We start from the raw sequence: 17,442 nt of genomic DNA on the forward strand, positions 1-17,442 counted from the left end.
AAAAACCTGCACATGGGGCGATTAGCAGAGGTCAAAATTCAGATAATTTCCTAGGGGGTGGAGTCTAGTAATCAAAGACAATCAATACGTGTGATCAGAAACAATCAATATTTACTGACAAGTCAACATTTGTCACATACAAACACTTCATCTTTCTCACTGCAGCATCTCCTCCATAAGGCACACCTGGTTTCAAGTAGTGTGTGTGTGTGTGTGTGTGTGTGTGTGTGTGTGTGTGTGTGTGTGTGTGTGTGTGTGTGTGTGTGTGTGTGTGTGTGTGTGTGTGTGTGTGTGTGTGTGTGTGTGTCAGTGCAGTCCACCTTTGCGGTGCAGCTGCAGGTTGAGTCGGTCCAGAGACTGACAGATGCTCTGCTCCTCCAAGGAGATGGATGTAGGAGGCGGTACTCGGCGACGCTGCATCCTCTGTAGTGGGCCCGTTCCCGTGGCAACCAAGGTAGCACCTTCCCCCAAAGGAGAACAGGTGTACGTGTCGGCCAGACAACGCGGCGTTGTACTTTTCCCACCTTTGGTCACATGACGTGCCTTGTTCAACTGGGCAATGTGTTCCTGAGAGCAACCTTTGCTTGGGTCCAGGTTCCATCCTCTGACGTGGGCTCCTGCTGCCTCCACAGCCTGGATGCAAACAACATTTTACAATCTGCAACTACAAAAGTCCCACACAAACTTGGACGGGCCTGCTATCTGTGCCCTGGACAAAAATCTAATGATATCATTTCCCTGTACTGTGTCCCCCATATATATATATATATATATATATATATATATATATATATATATATATATATATATATATGTGTGTCGCGCCTCGCCAAGGAGCAGCGAGAATACCAAGAAGTGCATATGCCAAATTTTCAAAGAGAACGGCCTACGGATCACGATTGAAGCCAACAAGCAAACCGTCAACTTCCTTGACGTCACTTTCAACCTGAGAAATAACAGCTACCAACCATTCACGAAACCCAACACAACACTCCAATACGTGCACCATGACAGCAACCACCCACCCACCACCACGAAAAGAATACCTACCGGAATTAATAAAAGGCTATCGATGCTGTCATCTAGCAAAGCTGAATTTGACCAAGCAACCCCCCCGTACCAAAAAGCCCTTGATGAAAGCGGATACAATTTCACCCTCACCTATGAACCCACGCCAGGAAACCAGCCAAAAAAGAACAGAAAACGAAATGACATCATCTGGTACAACCCCCCATACAGCAAAAACGTCTCAACTAACATTGGACACAAATTCCTCAATCTGATTGACAAACACTTTCCCAAAGACAACACCCTAAGAAAAGTATTCAACAAGAACAACATTAAATTGAGCTACAGCTGTATGAACAATATACGACAAATCATCTCAAACCACAACAAAACAATTGCAAATGAGCCGTCGGCCCCCGGACAGAGCGACTCCAAAACCAACAAAGGTTGCAACTGTCGAAAGAAACCTGATTGCCCTCTCAACGGGGGGTGCTTACAAACATCAGTTGTCTACCAATCTAAGGTAATACGCAAGGACATTAACACATCCGACACATATGTAGGATTAACCGAGGGAGAATTCAAAACCAGATGGAACAATCACAAGGCTTCTTTCAGGAACAAAAACCTGCGAAATACCACAGAACTCAGCAAACACATTTGGGACCTCAAAGACAATAATGTTGAATATTCAATAACATGGCAAATTCTTGCATCCAGCACACCTTACAATAGTGGTAATAAAAGATGCAACCTATGCTTGAAAGAGAAACTGTTTATTATTTACCGTCCAGACCTGTCATCCCTCAACAAGCGCAGCGAAATTGTAACAGCATGCCGCCACAGACGGAAACACCTCCTAGGTAACACATGAGCCAATCACCACGCCCCTACGCCAGCCTGTACCCACCCACTCTGTGCCCTATATAAACCATGGTATGCGAATGCTCTCATTAAAATCTCCTGATGATTGAGGGTACCCCCCCTCATGAAACAGGCCTGTAGAGATGAAATAGTCTTGTGATTTTTTTCCCCACACATACATATATTGCGCTCTACTACGGTATCGAGCACTATTTTTTTGGATAACCTTATTAAGACATATATATATATATATATATATATATATATATATATATATATATATATATATATATATATATAGTTTTATATATTTACAGTATATGTATGTTTGTATGTATATATGTATGTATGTATATATACATATATATGTATGTTTATATATGTATGTATATATATATACATGAAAAAACACAGAGGCTATATCATCCCTACAAGCCTGTTTCGCAGGTTTCCCTGCTCGTCAGGGCATTTTATTCCACTCTTGAGCACTGTATAACGGATAAATCACAGAAACCTCGACTATATACATATTAAAGTAGCAATGATAGTCACACACACACCAGGTGTGGTGAAATTTGTCCTCTGCATTTGACTCATCACCCTTGTTCACCCCCTGGGAGGTGAGGGGAGCAGTGGGCAGCAGCGGTGGCCGCGCCCGGGAATCATTTTTGGTGATTTAAACCCCAATTCCAAGCCTTGATGCTGAGAGCCAAGCAGGGAGGTAATGGTTCCCATTTTTATAGTCTTTGGTATGACTCGGCCGGGGTTTGAACTCACAACCTACCCATCTCAGGGCGGACACTAGGCCACTGAGTATATATACATACATATATATATACATACACATATATACATACATATTAGGGCTGCAACTAACGATTAATTTGATAATCGATTAATCTGTGGATTATTACTTCGATTAATCGATTAATAATCGGATAAAAGAGACAAACTACATTTCTATCCTTTCCAGTATTTTATTGGAAAGAAAACAGCATGCTGGCGCCATGTTCGTTCAACTTGCCAAATACAACAAGGAAAATGTTACAAAAATGTTGACACCCCTGCTATAGATAATAAAAAATTAAATGTGATAAATCTATGGATAAAAAGCAGAGCCTGGCGACGCATGCGCGTTTATCATAACTCTCTCTCTCTCTCTGTCTCTGCCCCTCCCTCACCAATGCTGCTGTTTATTTTGTTTTTAACCCCTTCTTAACCCTGAACGTACATTGAAAATACACGCAACCCTAACTCAATATATATACAGTATATATAAATATATATATATACATACATACATATATATATATTGTCATGTCTGTGTGATCATGTTTTTGTTTTGGTCATGTTCGTTTTGGTTTTTGGACTTTTTGTGCACTTTTGCTTTGTCACCATAGCAACCATTAGTTTTCACCTGTCACGTCACGCACCTGTTTCACGTTTTGAGTCACGCACCTGCTTTCACTAATCATGTCCATAGTATTTAAGTTCATTCTTTTCAGTTTGTCGTTCTGACGACATCTCCACATTTATGCTTCTGTACACTCTTCATCCTCTAAGATCCTGCTTCATGTCCCATGCCAAAGTAAGTTTTTGTTCCATGTTTATAGTCTTTTTGTTTTTCATAGTTTGTTCTCCGCCATTGTGCGCGCCTTTTGTTTACTTCCTTGTTTTGTAGTTATAGTGTAAAATAAAAATGTGCTTACAGTCCCGTCTCGCCCGAGCCAACTTTCCGTTGCATCCCGGAAAAGCTAACACCCAGGACCAAGTCTTGACATATATATACAGGTAAAAGCCAGTAAATTAGAATATTTTGAAAAACTTGATTTATTTCAGTAATTGCATTCAAAAGGTGTAACTTGTACATTATATTTATTCATTGCACACAGACTGATGCATTCAAATGTTTATTTCATTTAATTTTGATGATTTGAAGTGGCAACAAATGAAAATCCAAAATTCCGTGTGTCACAAAATTAGAATATTACTTAAGGCTAATACAAAAAAGGGATTTTTAGAAATGTTGGCCAACTGAAAAGTATGAAAATGAAAAATATGAGCTTGTACAATACTCAATACTTGGTTGGAGCTCCTTTTGCCTCAATTACTGCGTTAATGCGGCGTGGCATGGAGTCGATGAGTTTCTGGCACTGCTCAGGTGTTATGAGAGCCCAGGTTGCTCTGATAGTGGCCTTCAACTCTTCTGCGTTTTTGGGTCTGGCATTCTGCATCTTCCTTTTCACAATACCCCACAGATTTTCTATGGGGCTAAGGTCAGGGGAGTTGGCGGGCCAATTTAGAACAGAAATACCATGGTCCGTAAACCAGGCACGGGTAGATTTTGCGCTGTGTGCAGGCGCCAAGTCCTGTTGGAACTTGAAATCTCCATCTCCATAGAGCAGGTCAGCAGCAGGAAGCATGAAGTGCTCTAAAACTTGCTGGTAGACGGCTGCATTGACCCTGGATCTCAGGAAACAGAGTGGACCGACACCAGCAGATGACATGGCACCCCAAACCATCACCCAACCATGCAAATTTTGCATTTCCTTTGGAAATCGAGGTCCCAGAGTCTGGAGGAAGACAGGAGAGGCACAGGATCCACGTTGCCTGAAGTCTAGTGTAAAGTTTCCACCATCAGTGATGGTTTGGGGTGCCATGTCATCTGCTGGTGTCGGTCCACTCTGTTTCCTGAGATCCAGGGTCAACGCAGCCGTCTACCAGCAAGTTTTAGAGCACTTCATGCTTCCTGCTGCTGACCTGCTCTATGGAGATGGAGATTTCAAGTTCCAACAGGACTTGGCGCCTGCACACAGCGCAAAATCTACCCGTGCCTGGTTTACGGACCATGGTATTTCTGTTCTAAATTGGCCCGCCAACTCCCCTGACCTTAGCCCCATAGAAAATCTGTGGGGTATTGTGAAAAGGAAGATGCAGAATGCCAGACCCAAAAACGCAGAAGAGTTGAAGGCCACTATCAGAGCAACCTGGGCTCTCATAACACCTGAGCAGTGCCAGAAACTCATCGACTCCATGCCACGCCGCATTAACGCAGTAATTGAGGCAAAAGGAGCTCCAACCAAGTATTGAGTATTGTACATGCTCATATTTTTCATTTTCATACTTTTCAGTTGGCCAACATTTCTAAAAATCCCTTTTTTGTATTAGCCTTAAGTAATATTCTAATTTTGTGACACACGGAATTTTGGATTTTCATTTGTTGCCACTTCAAATCATCAAAATTAAATGAAATAAACATTTGAATGCATCAGTCTGTGTGCAATGAATAAATATAATGTACAAGTTACACCTTTTGAATGCAATTACTGAAATAAATCAAGTTTTTCAAAATATTCTAATTTACTGGCTTTTACCTGTATATATATGCTTACTTGGCCAAGTTGAGGTGTGATTACCTTCTGTGATTCAGGAGTTCTTCTGCAGCTGGTAGCAGGACTGTGTCTCGGGTGGTCCAGGCAGGATGTGTTCCCCAGACGAGTGTCAGCTGTGTGGAAGAGAAAGGAAGTAGAAAAGATGGCAGACTTTGAGAGTGAGTGTGAGTGTTTAATTACCAGCCCCGCCGACGAAGGCACTGCGGACATCTTGGCAGAGCTTGTAGATGTCCTGGTCAGTGGGGGTGCAGTCCAACACCCTCTCCCTGTACGATGCTCCTTGGCCTCGGACGCCGCCCTGCTGCCAAAAAACCGGCGTGGCTCTCCAGCCGCTGTCGGGCGTGGGGCGGCGCCACGTGGGGAGCAAGCGAGCGTTGGTCACGCCGCCGTCGCCTGTGACGGGATGCTCCTGGTGAAAGATGTCCCCGGGGGACCGGTGGCCCGCACGAGTCTGGTCCCCGCTGTGAAGTCCCCTAATGGGGCCCCCGTGCTTGGACAAGGCCTGCACGCTCCCCCTCGTCCTCGCCCCGGTCTTGGCGATGGGCGGGGACACGAGAGCTGTCCTCTCAGGGACGTTGGCGCCGTCCTGCAGTGCCAGGCTGACCTGGACCCCGACGTCCGTCCAGGCCTGCAGGTGACCTCTAGGCAGATGTCCGGGGTTTTCCTCGTCCAGCCAGCGGAGCTTCTTGGCGCCATTCTTGTACTCGCTGCCCTTGGACCTGGCCCTGGTCACCTCGATGCTGTCACACACCAGAAAGTCTCCGGCTTTGAGCGAGCTGACGTAGGAGCGCGGGGAATCGCTCAAGGTTTCCCTGGACCCTGACAGACTTTTCAGGATCCCTTTGGTGAGTCCGACCCTGCAGGCCGGGGGAGACGTCACCTTGGACCACTTTGGACTTCCTGCGGGTGCCGTGTTGATGTGCTTCCACACGCCAGTGTCCGAGGAGAACTTGTTGAGGTTGTTGATGGAGGTCTCCTTATGGCCCGGCAAGTTGTAGTTGACGTCTCCGGGACACCCGCCCGCCCGCGGCTGCACGGCCGCCGAGGCCGGGTCCGGGACCGACGGGTTGTTTGGACACTTGAGGTCTTGGGGCGGAGTTTCTGTGTAATGGAGGACGGCGCTGACGGCGGGCTCCTCGTTCTCCAGACTGTCCCGACTGGACAGGCTGTCTGAGCCACAGGAGACATTGTCGTCCTGAAACAGAACCGGAACCACCTTGGACTTGTTTCCTTTCTGCCGCCATCTATATATATATATATATATATATATATATATATATATATATATATATATATATATATATATATATATATATATATACATATATATATATATACATATATATATATATATATATAAATCTCCTGACGATTGAGGGTACCCCCCCTCATGAAACAGGCCTGTAGAGATGAAATAGTCTTGTGATTTTTTTTCCCACACATACATATATATATATATATATATATATATATATATATATATATATATATATATATATATATATATATATATATATATATATATATATATATATATATATATACATACAGTATGTATATATATACACACATATATATATATATATATATATATATATATATATATATATATATATATATATATATATATATATATATATATATATATATATATGTATGTGTGGGGGAAAAAAATCACAAGACTATTTCATCTCTACAGGCCTGTTTCATGAGGGGGGGTACCCTCAATCGTCAGGAGATTTTAATGGGAGCATTCGCATACCATGGTTTATATAGGGCACAGAGTGGGTGGGTACAGGCTGGCCTAGGGGTGTGGTGATTGGCTCATGTGTTGCCTAGGAGGTGTTTCCGTCTATGGCGGCATGTTGTTACAATTTCGCTGCGCTTGTTGAGGGATGACAGGTCTGGACGGTAAATAATAAACAGTTTCTCTTTCAAGCATAGGTTGCATCTTTTATTACCACTATTGTAAGGTGTGCTGGATGCAAGAATTTGCCATGTTATTGAATATTCAACATTATTGTCTTTGAGGTCTCAAATGTGTTTGCTGAGTTCTGTGGTATTTCGCAGGTTTTTGTTCCTGAAAGAAGCCTTGTGATTGTTCCATCTGGTTTTGAATTCTCCCTCGGTTAATCCTACATATGTGTCGGATGTGTTAATGTCCTTGCGTATTACCTTAGTTTGGTAGACAACTGATGCTTGTAAGCACCCCCCGTTGAGGGGGCAATCAGGTTTCTTTCGACAATTACATCCTTTGTTGGTTTTGGAGTCGCTCTGTCTGAGGGCCGACGGCTCATTTGCAATTGTTTTGTTGTGGTTTGAGATGATTTGTCGTATATTGTTCATGCAGCTGTAGCTCAATTTAATGTTGTTCTTGTTGAATACTTTTCTTAGGATGTTGCTCAATTTATATATATATATATATATATATATATATATATATATATATATATATATATGAATATAGATTGCCAAAAGTATTTGGCCACCCATCCAAATGATGAGAGTCAGGTGTCCTAATCACTAATCACAAGTGTATCAAATCCAGCACTTAGGCATGGAGACTGTTTCTACAAACATTAATGAAAGAATGGGCCGCTCTCAGTGATTTCCAGCGTGGAACTGTCATAGGATGCCACCTGTGCAGCAGTCGTGAAATTTCCTCGCTCCTAAATATTCCAAAGTCAACTTTATTATAATAAAAGTGAAGAGTTTGGGAACAACAGCAACTCAGCCACCAAGTGGGAGGCCAGGTAAACTGACAGAGAGGTCAGCATAGTGCAAAGACTTTTTGCACAGTCAGTTGCTACACAGCTCCAAACTTCATGTCACCTTCCAATTAGCCCACGTACAGTACGCAGAGAGCTTCGTGGAATGGGTTTCCATGGCCGAGCAGCTGCATCTAAGCCATACATCACCAAGTCCAATGCAAAGCGTGAGATGCAGTGGTGTAAAGGACGTCGCCACTGGACTCTAGAGCAGTGGAGACGCCTTCTCTGGACTGATGAATCACACTTTTCCATCTGGCAATCTGATGGACCAGTCTGGGTTTGGAGGTTGCCAGGAGAACGCTACATTTCGGACTGCATTGTGCCGAGTGTGAAATTTGGTGGAGGAGGAATTATGGTGTGGGGTATGGTTTGGGGTTGTTTTTCAGGAGTTGGGCTTGGCCCCTTAGTTCCAGTGAAAGGAACTTTGAATGCTCCAGGATACCAAAACATTTTGGACAATTCCATGGGATGGCACTTCAAGTTCATATGTGAGTAAAGGCAGGTGGCCAAATACTTTTGGCAATATATATATATATGTATATATATATGTATGTGTGGGAAAAAAATCACAAGACTATTTCATCTCTACAGGCCTGTTTCATGAGGGGGGTTCCCTCAATCATCAGGAGATTTTAATGGGAGCATTAAAATCTCCTGATGATTGAGGGAACCCCCCTCATGAAACAGGCCTGTAGAGATGAAATAGTCTTGTGATTTTTTCCCACACATACATATATTGCGCTCTACTACGGTATCGAGCACTATTTTTTGGATAACATTATTAAGACATATATGTGTATATATATATATATATATATATATATATATATATATATATAATTTCTTTCAAATAAATTTTTTTTTTTTTTTTTAAATATCCATCTATCCATCCATTTTCTACCGCTTGTCCCTTTTGGGGTCGCGGGGGGTTGCTGGAGCCTATCTCAGCTACAATCGGGCGGAAGGCGGGGTACACCCTGGACAAGTCGCCACCTCATCGCAGTTTTTAAAGACATATATATATATATATATATATTTTTGTTTTGTTTTGTTTGTTTTGTTGTTGTTGTTGTTGTTGTTGTTTGTTCATATATATATATATATATATATACATATATAAATGTATATATTAATTTAGAAAAAAAAAATATATATATGTGTATTAAAATATATATATATATATATATATATATATATATATATATATATATATTTATATATATATAATTTTTTTTAAATAAAAAAAACAATTTTTTTAAAGATATATATATATATATTATTATTTTTTGTTTTGTTTTGTTTTTGTTTTTTTGTTGTTGTTTGTTCATATATATATAAATATATATATATATATATATATATATACATATATATATATATATTTTAATACATATATATATATATATATTTTTTTTAATTAATATATACATTTATATATATATATATATATATATATATATATACATATATATATATATATACATATATATATATATATATATATACATATATATATAAATGTATATATTAATTTAAAAAATATATATATATATGTATTAAAATATATATATATATATATATATTTATATATATATATATATATATATATTAATAAAAAATATATATATATATTAATTTAAAAAAAAAATATATATATTTAAAAACAAATATATATATATATATATATATATATATATATATATATATATATATATATATATATATATATATATATATATATATACAGTATATATATATCAATTTTAGATTCATACTACGTCAACTTTTTTTAAAAATGAGTTAATTTTGCGCCATTTTTTTACCCGATTCCAACCATTCAGCCATCCACACACATAACTATTCATAGATGTTGAAGGCAAAACATATTTTCCCTTTCCCAAATTTCCCATTTTTCTCAGAATTTCCAGGAATTTCCCCTCAATGAAACACACCTCTCCATAGCCCACATTTCTCATCCGATTCACCATTCAACTTGGACAATAAAACTACTATTTTTCAAGTTAAAAAAAAAAAAATTCCAGGAATTCCCAGAATTCCGGGTTTTCCAAAGCCCTATTTTCACTTCTTCATTAAAAGTTTTCAGCCATCCACACACACTACTATTCCTAGATGTCGAAGGCAAAACATATTTTCCCTTTCCCAAATGTCCTGTTTTTTCCAGAATTTCCAGGAATTTCCCCCCCAATGAAACAAACCTCTCCATATCCCACATTTCTCATCCGATTCCAACCATTCCAACATCCACACACTCCACTCACCCTGGACAATCAAACTACCATTTTACAACTTCAAACATTTTTTTCCAGGAATTCCCAGAACTCCTGGTTTTTCAAAAGCCCTATTTCTACCTCTTCCTGGAAAGTTTTCACGGTCCACATTTTTCAACCGTCTTTGACCATTCCACCTTCAAAACATTCCTCTTAGTTGGGAGAACAAAAGTTACCTTTTTTTGTCAACATTTTTCAACCGATTTGAAAAATTCCAACGCCAACCTATTCATATCATTTAGGACAATTGTGCTAGTATCAATATTTTCAAAAATTCCTGGTTTTCCCCAAATTTCCAGGAAATTCCCATTCAGATGAATGGATGTATTTATAGTTCTACAATGCCTGACATGTTTTAAAATTGTCCCCCTTTTTTTTTTACCTGATTCCAACTGTTCAGCCATCCACACACACTACTATTCATAGATGTCGAAGGCAAAACATCTTTTTCCCTTTCCCAAATGTCCTGTTTTCCCCAGAATTTCCAGGAATTTCCCCCCAATGAAACAAACCTCTCCATATCCCACATTTATCATCCGATTCCAACCGTTCCAACATCCACACAATCCATTCACCTTGGACAATCAAACTACTATTTTCCAAGTTAAAAAAAAAAGCTTCCAGGAATTTCCCGAATTCCGGGTTTTCCAAAGCCCTATTTTCACTTCTTCCTGAAAAGTTTTCAGCCATCCACACACACTTCTATTCCTAGATGTCGAAGGCAAAACATCTTTTCCCTTTCCCAAATGTCCCGTTTTTTCCAGAATTTCCAGGAATTTCCCCCCAATGAAACAAACCTCTCCATATCCCACATTTCTCATCTGATTCCAACCGTTCCAACATCCACACACTCCACTCACCTTGGACAATCAAACTACCATTTTACAACTTCAATTCAGGACAATTGTGCTCGTATCAATATTTTCAAAAATCCTGGTTTTCCCCATAATTCCAGGAAATTCCCGTTCAAATGAATGGATGTATTTATAGTTCTACAACGCCTGACATGTTTTAAAATGTTACCCCATTTTTTTACCCGAATCCAACCGTTCAGCCATCCACACACATTACTATTCATAGATGTTGAAGGCAAAACATCTTTTCCCTTTCCCAAATTTCCCATTTTTCTCAGAATTTCCAGGAATTTCCCCTCAATGAAACACACTTCTCCATAGCCCACATTTCTCATCCGATTCACCATTCAACTTGGACAATAAAACTACTATTTTTCAAGTTGAACAAAAAAAATTTCCAGGAATTCCCAGAATTCCGGGTTTTCCAAAGCCCTATTTTCACTTCTTCATTAAAAGTTTTCAGCCATCCACACACACTACTATTCGTAGATGTCGAAGGCAAAACATATTTTCCCTTTCCCAAATGTCCCGTTTTTTCCAGAATATCCGGGAATTTCCCCCCAATGAAACAAACCTCTCCATATCCCACATTTATCATCCGATTCCAACCGTTCCAACATCCACACAATCCATTCAACTTGGACAATCAAACTACTATTTTCCAAGTTAAAAAAAAAAGCTTCCAGGAATTTCCCGAATTCCGGGTTTTCCAAAGCCCTATTTTCACTTCTTCCTGAAAAGTTTTCAGCCATCCACACACACTTCTATTCATAGATGTCGAAGGCAAAACATCTTTTCCCTTTCCCAAATGTCCCGTTTTTTCCAGAATTTCCAGGAATTTCCCCCCAATGAAACAAACCTCTCCATATCCCACATTTCTCATCCGATTCCATCCGTTCCAACATCCACACACTCCACTCACCTTGGACAATCAGACTACCATTTTACAACTTCAATTCAGGACAATTGTGCTAGTATCAATATTTTCAAAAATCCTGGTTTTCCCCAAATTTCCAGGAAATTCCCGTTCAAATGAATGGATGTATTTATAGTTCTACAACGCCTGACATGTTTTAAAATGTTGCCCCATTTTTTGTACCCGATTCCAACCGTTCAGCCATCCACACACACTACTATTCATAGATGTCGAAGGCAAAACATCTTTTCTCTTTCCAAAATTTCCCGTTTTTCTCCAAATTTCCCCCCAATGAAACAAACCTCTCCATATCCCACATTTCTCACCCGATTTGAAGCGTTCCACCATCCACACACTCCACTCCCCTTGGACAATCAAGTACTTCACTTCTAGGCGGTTCGCACACATAGGAATCACACATTTGAGTGAATGATTAGTTCACTAGTTAACTATATTTTCAATTCTATCATCCCAAGTGTATATATTTTATCTGCTGATGTAGTTCCGTTGTAGACGGACGCTGGCAGCCTACCTGCCCGCTGTGCTCTGGGTGCTTCGCCTGCGTCCTGGGAGGCTCCTCCCACCTTGTCACGCAGCAGCTCTGCTCGGGGGCCACAGCTGGGCTCTGGTGGGGTGGCGATGGCGACACGGCGGGGGGCCTGGAAGTACTTCTACACATTAATATAAATATTATATGACCATATTATTACTTCTATACATTAATATAAATATTATATGATCATATTGTTACTTCTATACATTATTATAAACATTATGTGATGATATTATTACTTCTATATATTATTATAAATAGTATATTATCATATTATTACTTCTATACATGATTATGAATATATGATATTATTACTTCTACACATTAATATAAATATTATATGATCATATTATTACTTCTATACATTATAATAAATATTATATGATCATATTATTACTTATTTACATTAATATAAATATCACATGACCATATTATTACTTATACACATTTTTATAAATATTATATGATCATATTATTACTTATACACATTATTATAAATATTATATGACCATATTATTACTTATATACATTATTATAAATATTATATGACCACATTATTACTTCTATACATTATTATAAGTATTATATGACCATAATATTATTTCTATACATTATTATAAAATTATAATATCATATTACTTCTATACATTATTATAGATATCATATGATAATATTATTACTTCTAAACATTATTATAAATAATATATAATCATATTATTACTTATATACATGATTATAAATATTATATGATCATATTATTACTTATTTACATTAATATAAATATTATATGATCATATTATTACTTCTATACATTATAATAAATATTATATGATCATATTATTACTTCTTTACATTAATATAAATATCACATGACCATATTATTACTTATACACATTTTTATAAATATTATATGATCATATTATTACTTATACACATTATTATAAATATTATATGACCATATTATTACTTATATACATTATTATAAATATTATATGACCACATTATTACTTCTATACATTATTATAAATATTATATGACCACATTATTACTTCTATACATTATTATAAGTATTATATGACCATATTATTACTTCTATACATTATTATAAAATTATAAGATCATATTACTTCTATACATTATTATAGATATCATATGATAAAATTATTACTTCTAAACATTATTATAAATAATATATGATCATATTATTACTTATATACATGATTATAAATATTATATGATCATATTATTACTTCTTTACATTATTATAAATATTATATGATCATATTATTACTTCTATACATTATTATAAATATTATATGATCATATTATTACTTCTATACATTATTATAAATACTATATGATCATATTACAATAGAATAGAATAGAATGGACTTTATTGTCATTATATTTGCATATAACGGGATTAAGGACTCCAATTTAATGTGCGGTAGTGGGAACAAATATGGGGTAAAAATAAATTACACAAGAGGTAATAAAGAAAAAAACTAAATTGAAATAAACAGACTAATATCCAATAAAAATAATAAGCAATCCTGTACAATATACAAAACACTGTAGAAATAAAAAATACTGTACAATATACAGAACAAGACAAGAGTACCGGAGTAATAAATAACAATCAGTGTCGGACGTATTGCACTCGAAGGGTAATATTGCACAGTAGGGTATTAGGGTAGGATATTGTATAGGGATGAATTATTATTATAAGTTACAGTTCAAGATGGTGACAGCTCTGGGAAAGAAGCTGTCTCTGAGCCTGTTTGTTCTGGCTCTGATGCTACTTCTATACATGATTATAAATATTATATGACCATATTATTGCTTCTATACATGATTATAAATATTATAGGACCATATTATTACTTCTATACATGATTATAAATATTATATGACCATATTATTACTTCTATACATGATTATAAATATTACATGACCATATTATTGCTTCTATACATGATTATAAATATTATAGGACCATATTATTACTTCTATACATGATTATAAATATTATATGACCATATTATTACTTCTATACATGATTATAAATATTATAGGACCATATTATTACTTCTATACATGATTATAAATATTACATGACCATATTATTACTTCTATACATGATTGTAAATATTACATGACCATATTATTACTTCTATACATGATTATAAATATTATAGGACCATATTATTACTTCTATACATGATTATAAATATTATATGATCATATTATTACTTCTATACATGATTATAAATATTATATGATCATATTATTACTTCTATACATGATTATAAATATTACATGACCATATTATTACTTCTATACATGATTATAAATATTATAGGACCATATTATTACTTCTATACATGATTATAAATATTATATGACCATATTATTACTTCCATACATGATTATGAATATTATATGATCATATTATTACTTATATACATGATTATAAATAGTATATGATCATATTATTACTTATATACATTATTATAAATATTATATGATCATATTATTACTTCTATACATGATTATAAATATTATATGACCATATTATTACTTCTATACATTAATATGAATATTATATGATCATATTATTACTTCTATACATTAATATAAATATTATATGACCATATTGTTACTTCCATACATTATTATAAACATTATATGATGATATTATTACTTCTATATATTATTATAAATAGTATATTATCATATTATTACTTCTGTACATGATTATGAATATATGATATTACTTCTACACATTAATATAAATATTATATGATCATATTATTACTTCTATACATTATAATACATATTATATGATCATATTATTACTTCTATACATTAATATAAATATCATATGACCATATTATTACTTATACACATTTTTATAAATATTATATGATCATATTAATACTTATACACATTATTATAAATATTATATGACCACATTATTACTTCTATACATTATTATAAATATTATATGACCATATTATTACTTCTATACATTATTATAAAATGATATGATCATATTACTTCTTTATACATTATTATAGATATCATATGATCATATTATTACTTCTATACATTATTATAAATAATATATGATCATAGTATTACCTATATACATAATTATAAATATCATATGATCATATTATTACTTATTTACATTATTATAAATATTATATGATCATATTATTACTTATATACATTATTATGAATATTAAATGACCATATTATTACTTCTATACATGATTATAAATATTATATGATCACATTATTACTTCTATACATGATTATGAATATTATATGATCATATTATTACTTCTATACATGCTTATAGATATTAAAAGATCCTAAATGAAAGAAAGAAGTGTTACCTGCTGATGTCACAGGTCAGCTGGCCTCCTCCTATCTGATTGAGAGCATCTTCCAACTGAGAATATTTATTTCCTACACCTGCCAGACACCTGAGATCAGCAAGAAGAAGAAGAAGGAACCTGCAGAGATGTTATGAGAGTCTCACAGGTAGTCTGCATGCGCTGAGAAGGCGGCACGTAGTTCCTCTGGAAGTGTTCTGTCACCGCCTGGATCTTCTCCCGGCGCTGCTGCAGGACGTCTTCACGCCGTCTCTGCTCCTGCAGGACCCACTGCCTCTGCTTCTCCCTCAGGTCCCTCACAGTAGCCAGAGTGGACATTGTCATGTCATCACATTATTTACCTGACACTTCAACACCTGCCAACTTACCTGCGGCGCCTGTTGGTCTCCTGCACGCACCTGCGAGCCCGCTCCCGGTTGACCTTCTGCTCCTCCAGCAGGGCCTCTCTCTCCTCCTGCAGGTCCGCCATCACGTGACCCCCCTCCTACTCAGGTGTCGTCGTCGGTCGTCATCATCACAACCATATACCGCCCACCGGGCACGGCCCCCTGTCACGTGATCGGGTGAAGCATCAAGCTTTGTAACAATGCTGCCCACGTCATTTGCCGTCTTTAAAAAAAGCAACACAAGCTCTTGCGGCGGCACAACTTGCATCCTCGCCGGCCGGCGCCAAGACGTCTATGACGTCACAACGCGGAAGTATATAGACCGCGAGATAGCGAGTAAATGTTGTTCAATTGTGTTCTCTACCACACACACACGGGCTATTGTGTTCTCTACCACACTCAAAGGCTACAGAATGTATTATTTACACCAAACCGGGCCGTCATTTTATAGTTTAACTTCGTTCACAACAGTACGTCACCATTTCCGGTTTATCGCTGATTTAATGTCCCCGTTGCAACGCAAACAACAGTTCTTAGAGAACAATATTGTTACAAATATGAACAAACGTCATTAAAACACCAAAAAAAACGTCTTCAATGACACCTTGAAAAGCGCTCACCTGTGTGTTTTTGTGTACTGTGGTGACGTCACAAAGAGTCAGGACGCACTTCCTTGACGACGGTTGCTGCGGTGGTACCACACGTGACCAGCAGAGGGCCGCACCCTTTTTAATTCGCGCATGCGTGCTGCCTTCAATGAGGGAGCGAGGAAGTCACAAACCCGGAAGCTCTTTTTTTTTCTTCCGTCGCTTATTTTCTTTCACTTGTAATCAACAAAATGTCCTTCATGTAGATTTCATTGTCTTTTACTTAATACATTGTTTTGTTTTTTTGTCAGACTTACGCAAAAACCTGTTTTAAGTAGTATTCTAAGTAATAGTACGCCCACGGAACGCTTCTTTCCTGAGAGTGAAGGGTAAACAACATCGCATGTTATTATGTGTAA

The 17,442-nt window shown here is 36.6% G+C and overlaps 1 protein-coding gene across 2 annotated transcripts; it reads right to left on the reverse strand.

The window, feature by feature from the left end:
• Positions 1–89: 89 nt before the first annotated feature.
• cep126 (centrosomal protein 126) lies at positions 90–17,119 on the reverse strand. 2 transcript variants are annotated; one of them, XM_061972173.1, is made up of 8 exons: positions 17,057–17,119; positions 16,419–16,598; positions 16,197–16,345; positions 16,051–16,129; positions 12,626–12,752; positions 5,445–6,459; positions 5,289–5,377; positions 90–633 (listed from the first exon to the last, which is right to left on the reverse strand). In XM_061972173.1, exons 2-8 carry the CDS (start codon positions 16,517–16,519, stop codon positions 307–309), a joined length of 1,887 nt encoding a protein of 628 aa, XP_061828157.1. In that variant the 5' UTR covers positions 16,520–16,598; positions 17,057–17,119; the 3' UTR covers positions 90–306. The 2 variants fall into 2 exon arrangements, with proteins under 2 accessions (XP_061828157.1, XP_061828156.1); XM_061972172.1 differs by having other exon boundaries at positions 12,626–12,761.
• Positions 17,120–17,442: the final 323 nt, after the last annotated feature.

The sequence above is a fragment of the Nerophis lumbriciformis genome, linkage group LG17, assembly GCF_033978685.3.
Source record: "Nerophis lumbriciformis linkage group LG17, RoL_Nlum_v2.1, whole genome shotgun sequence".
In the NCBI taxonomy this organism is placed as follows: domain Eukaryota; kingdom Metazoa; phylum Chordata; class Actinopteri; order Syngnathiformes; family Syngnathidae; genus Nerophis; species Nerophis lumbriciformis.

Coding starts and splice junctions, on each gene's coding strand:
- cep126 (XM_061972172.1), bottom strand. CDS start 16,519: ATGGCGGACCTGCAGGAGGAGAGAGAGGCCCTGCTGGAGGAGCAGAAG. Junction 16,130..16,196: donor TCAGCGCATGCAGACTACCT/GTGAGACTCTCA, acceptor GGTGTCTGGCAG/GTGTAGGAAATAAATATTCT. Junction 12,762..16,050: donor CTGACCTGTGACATCAGCAG/GTAACACTTCTT, acceptor AATGTGTAGAAG/TACTTCCAGGCCCCCCGCCG.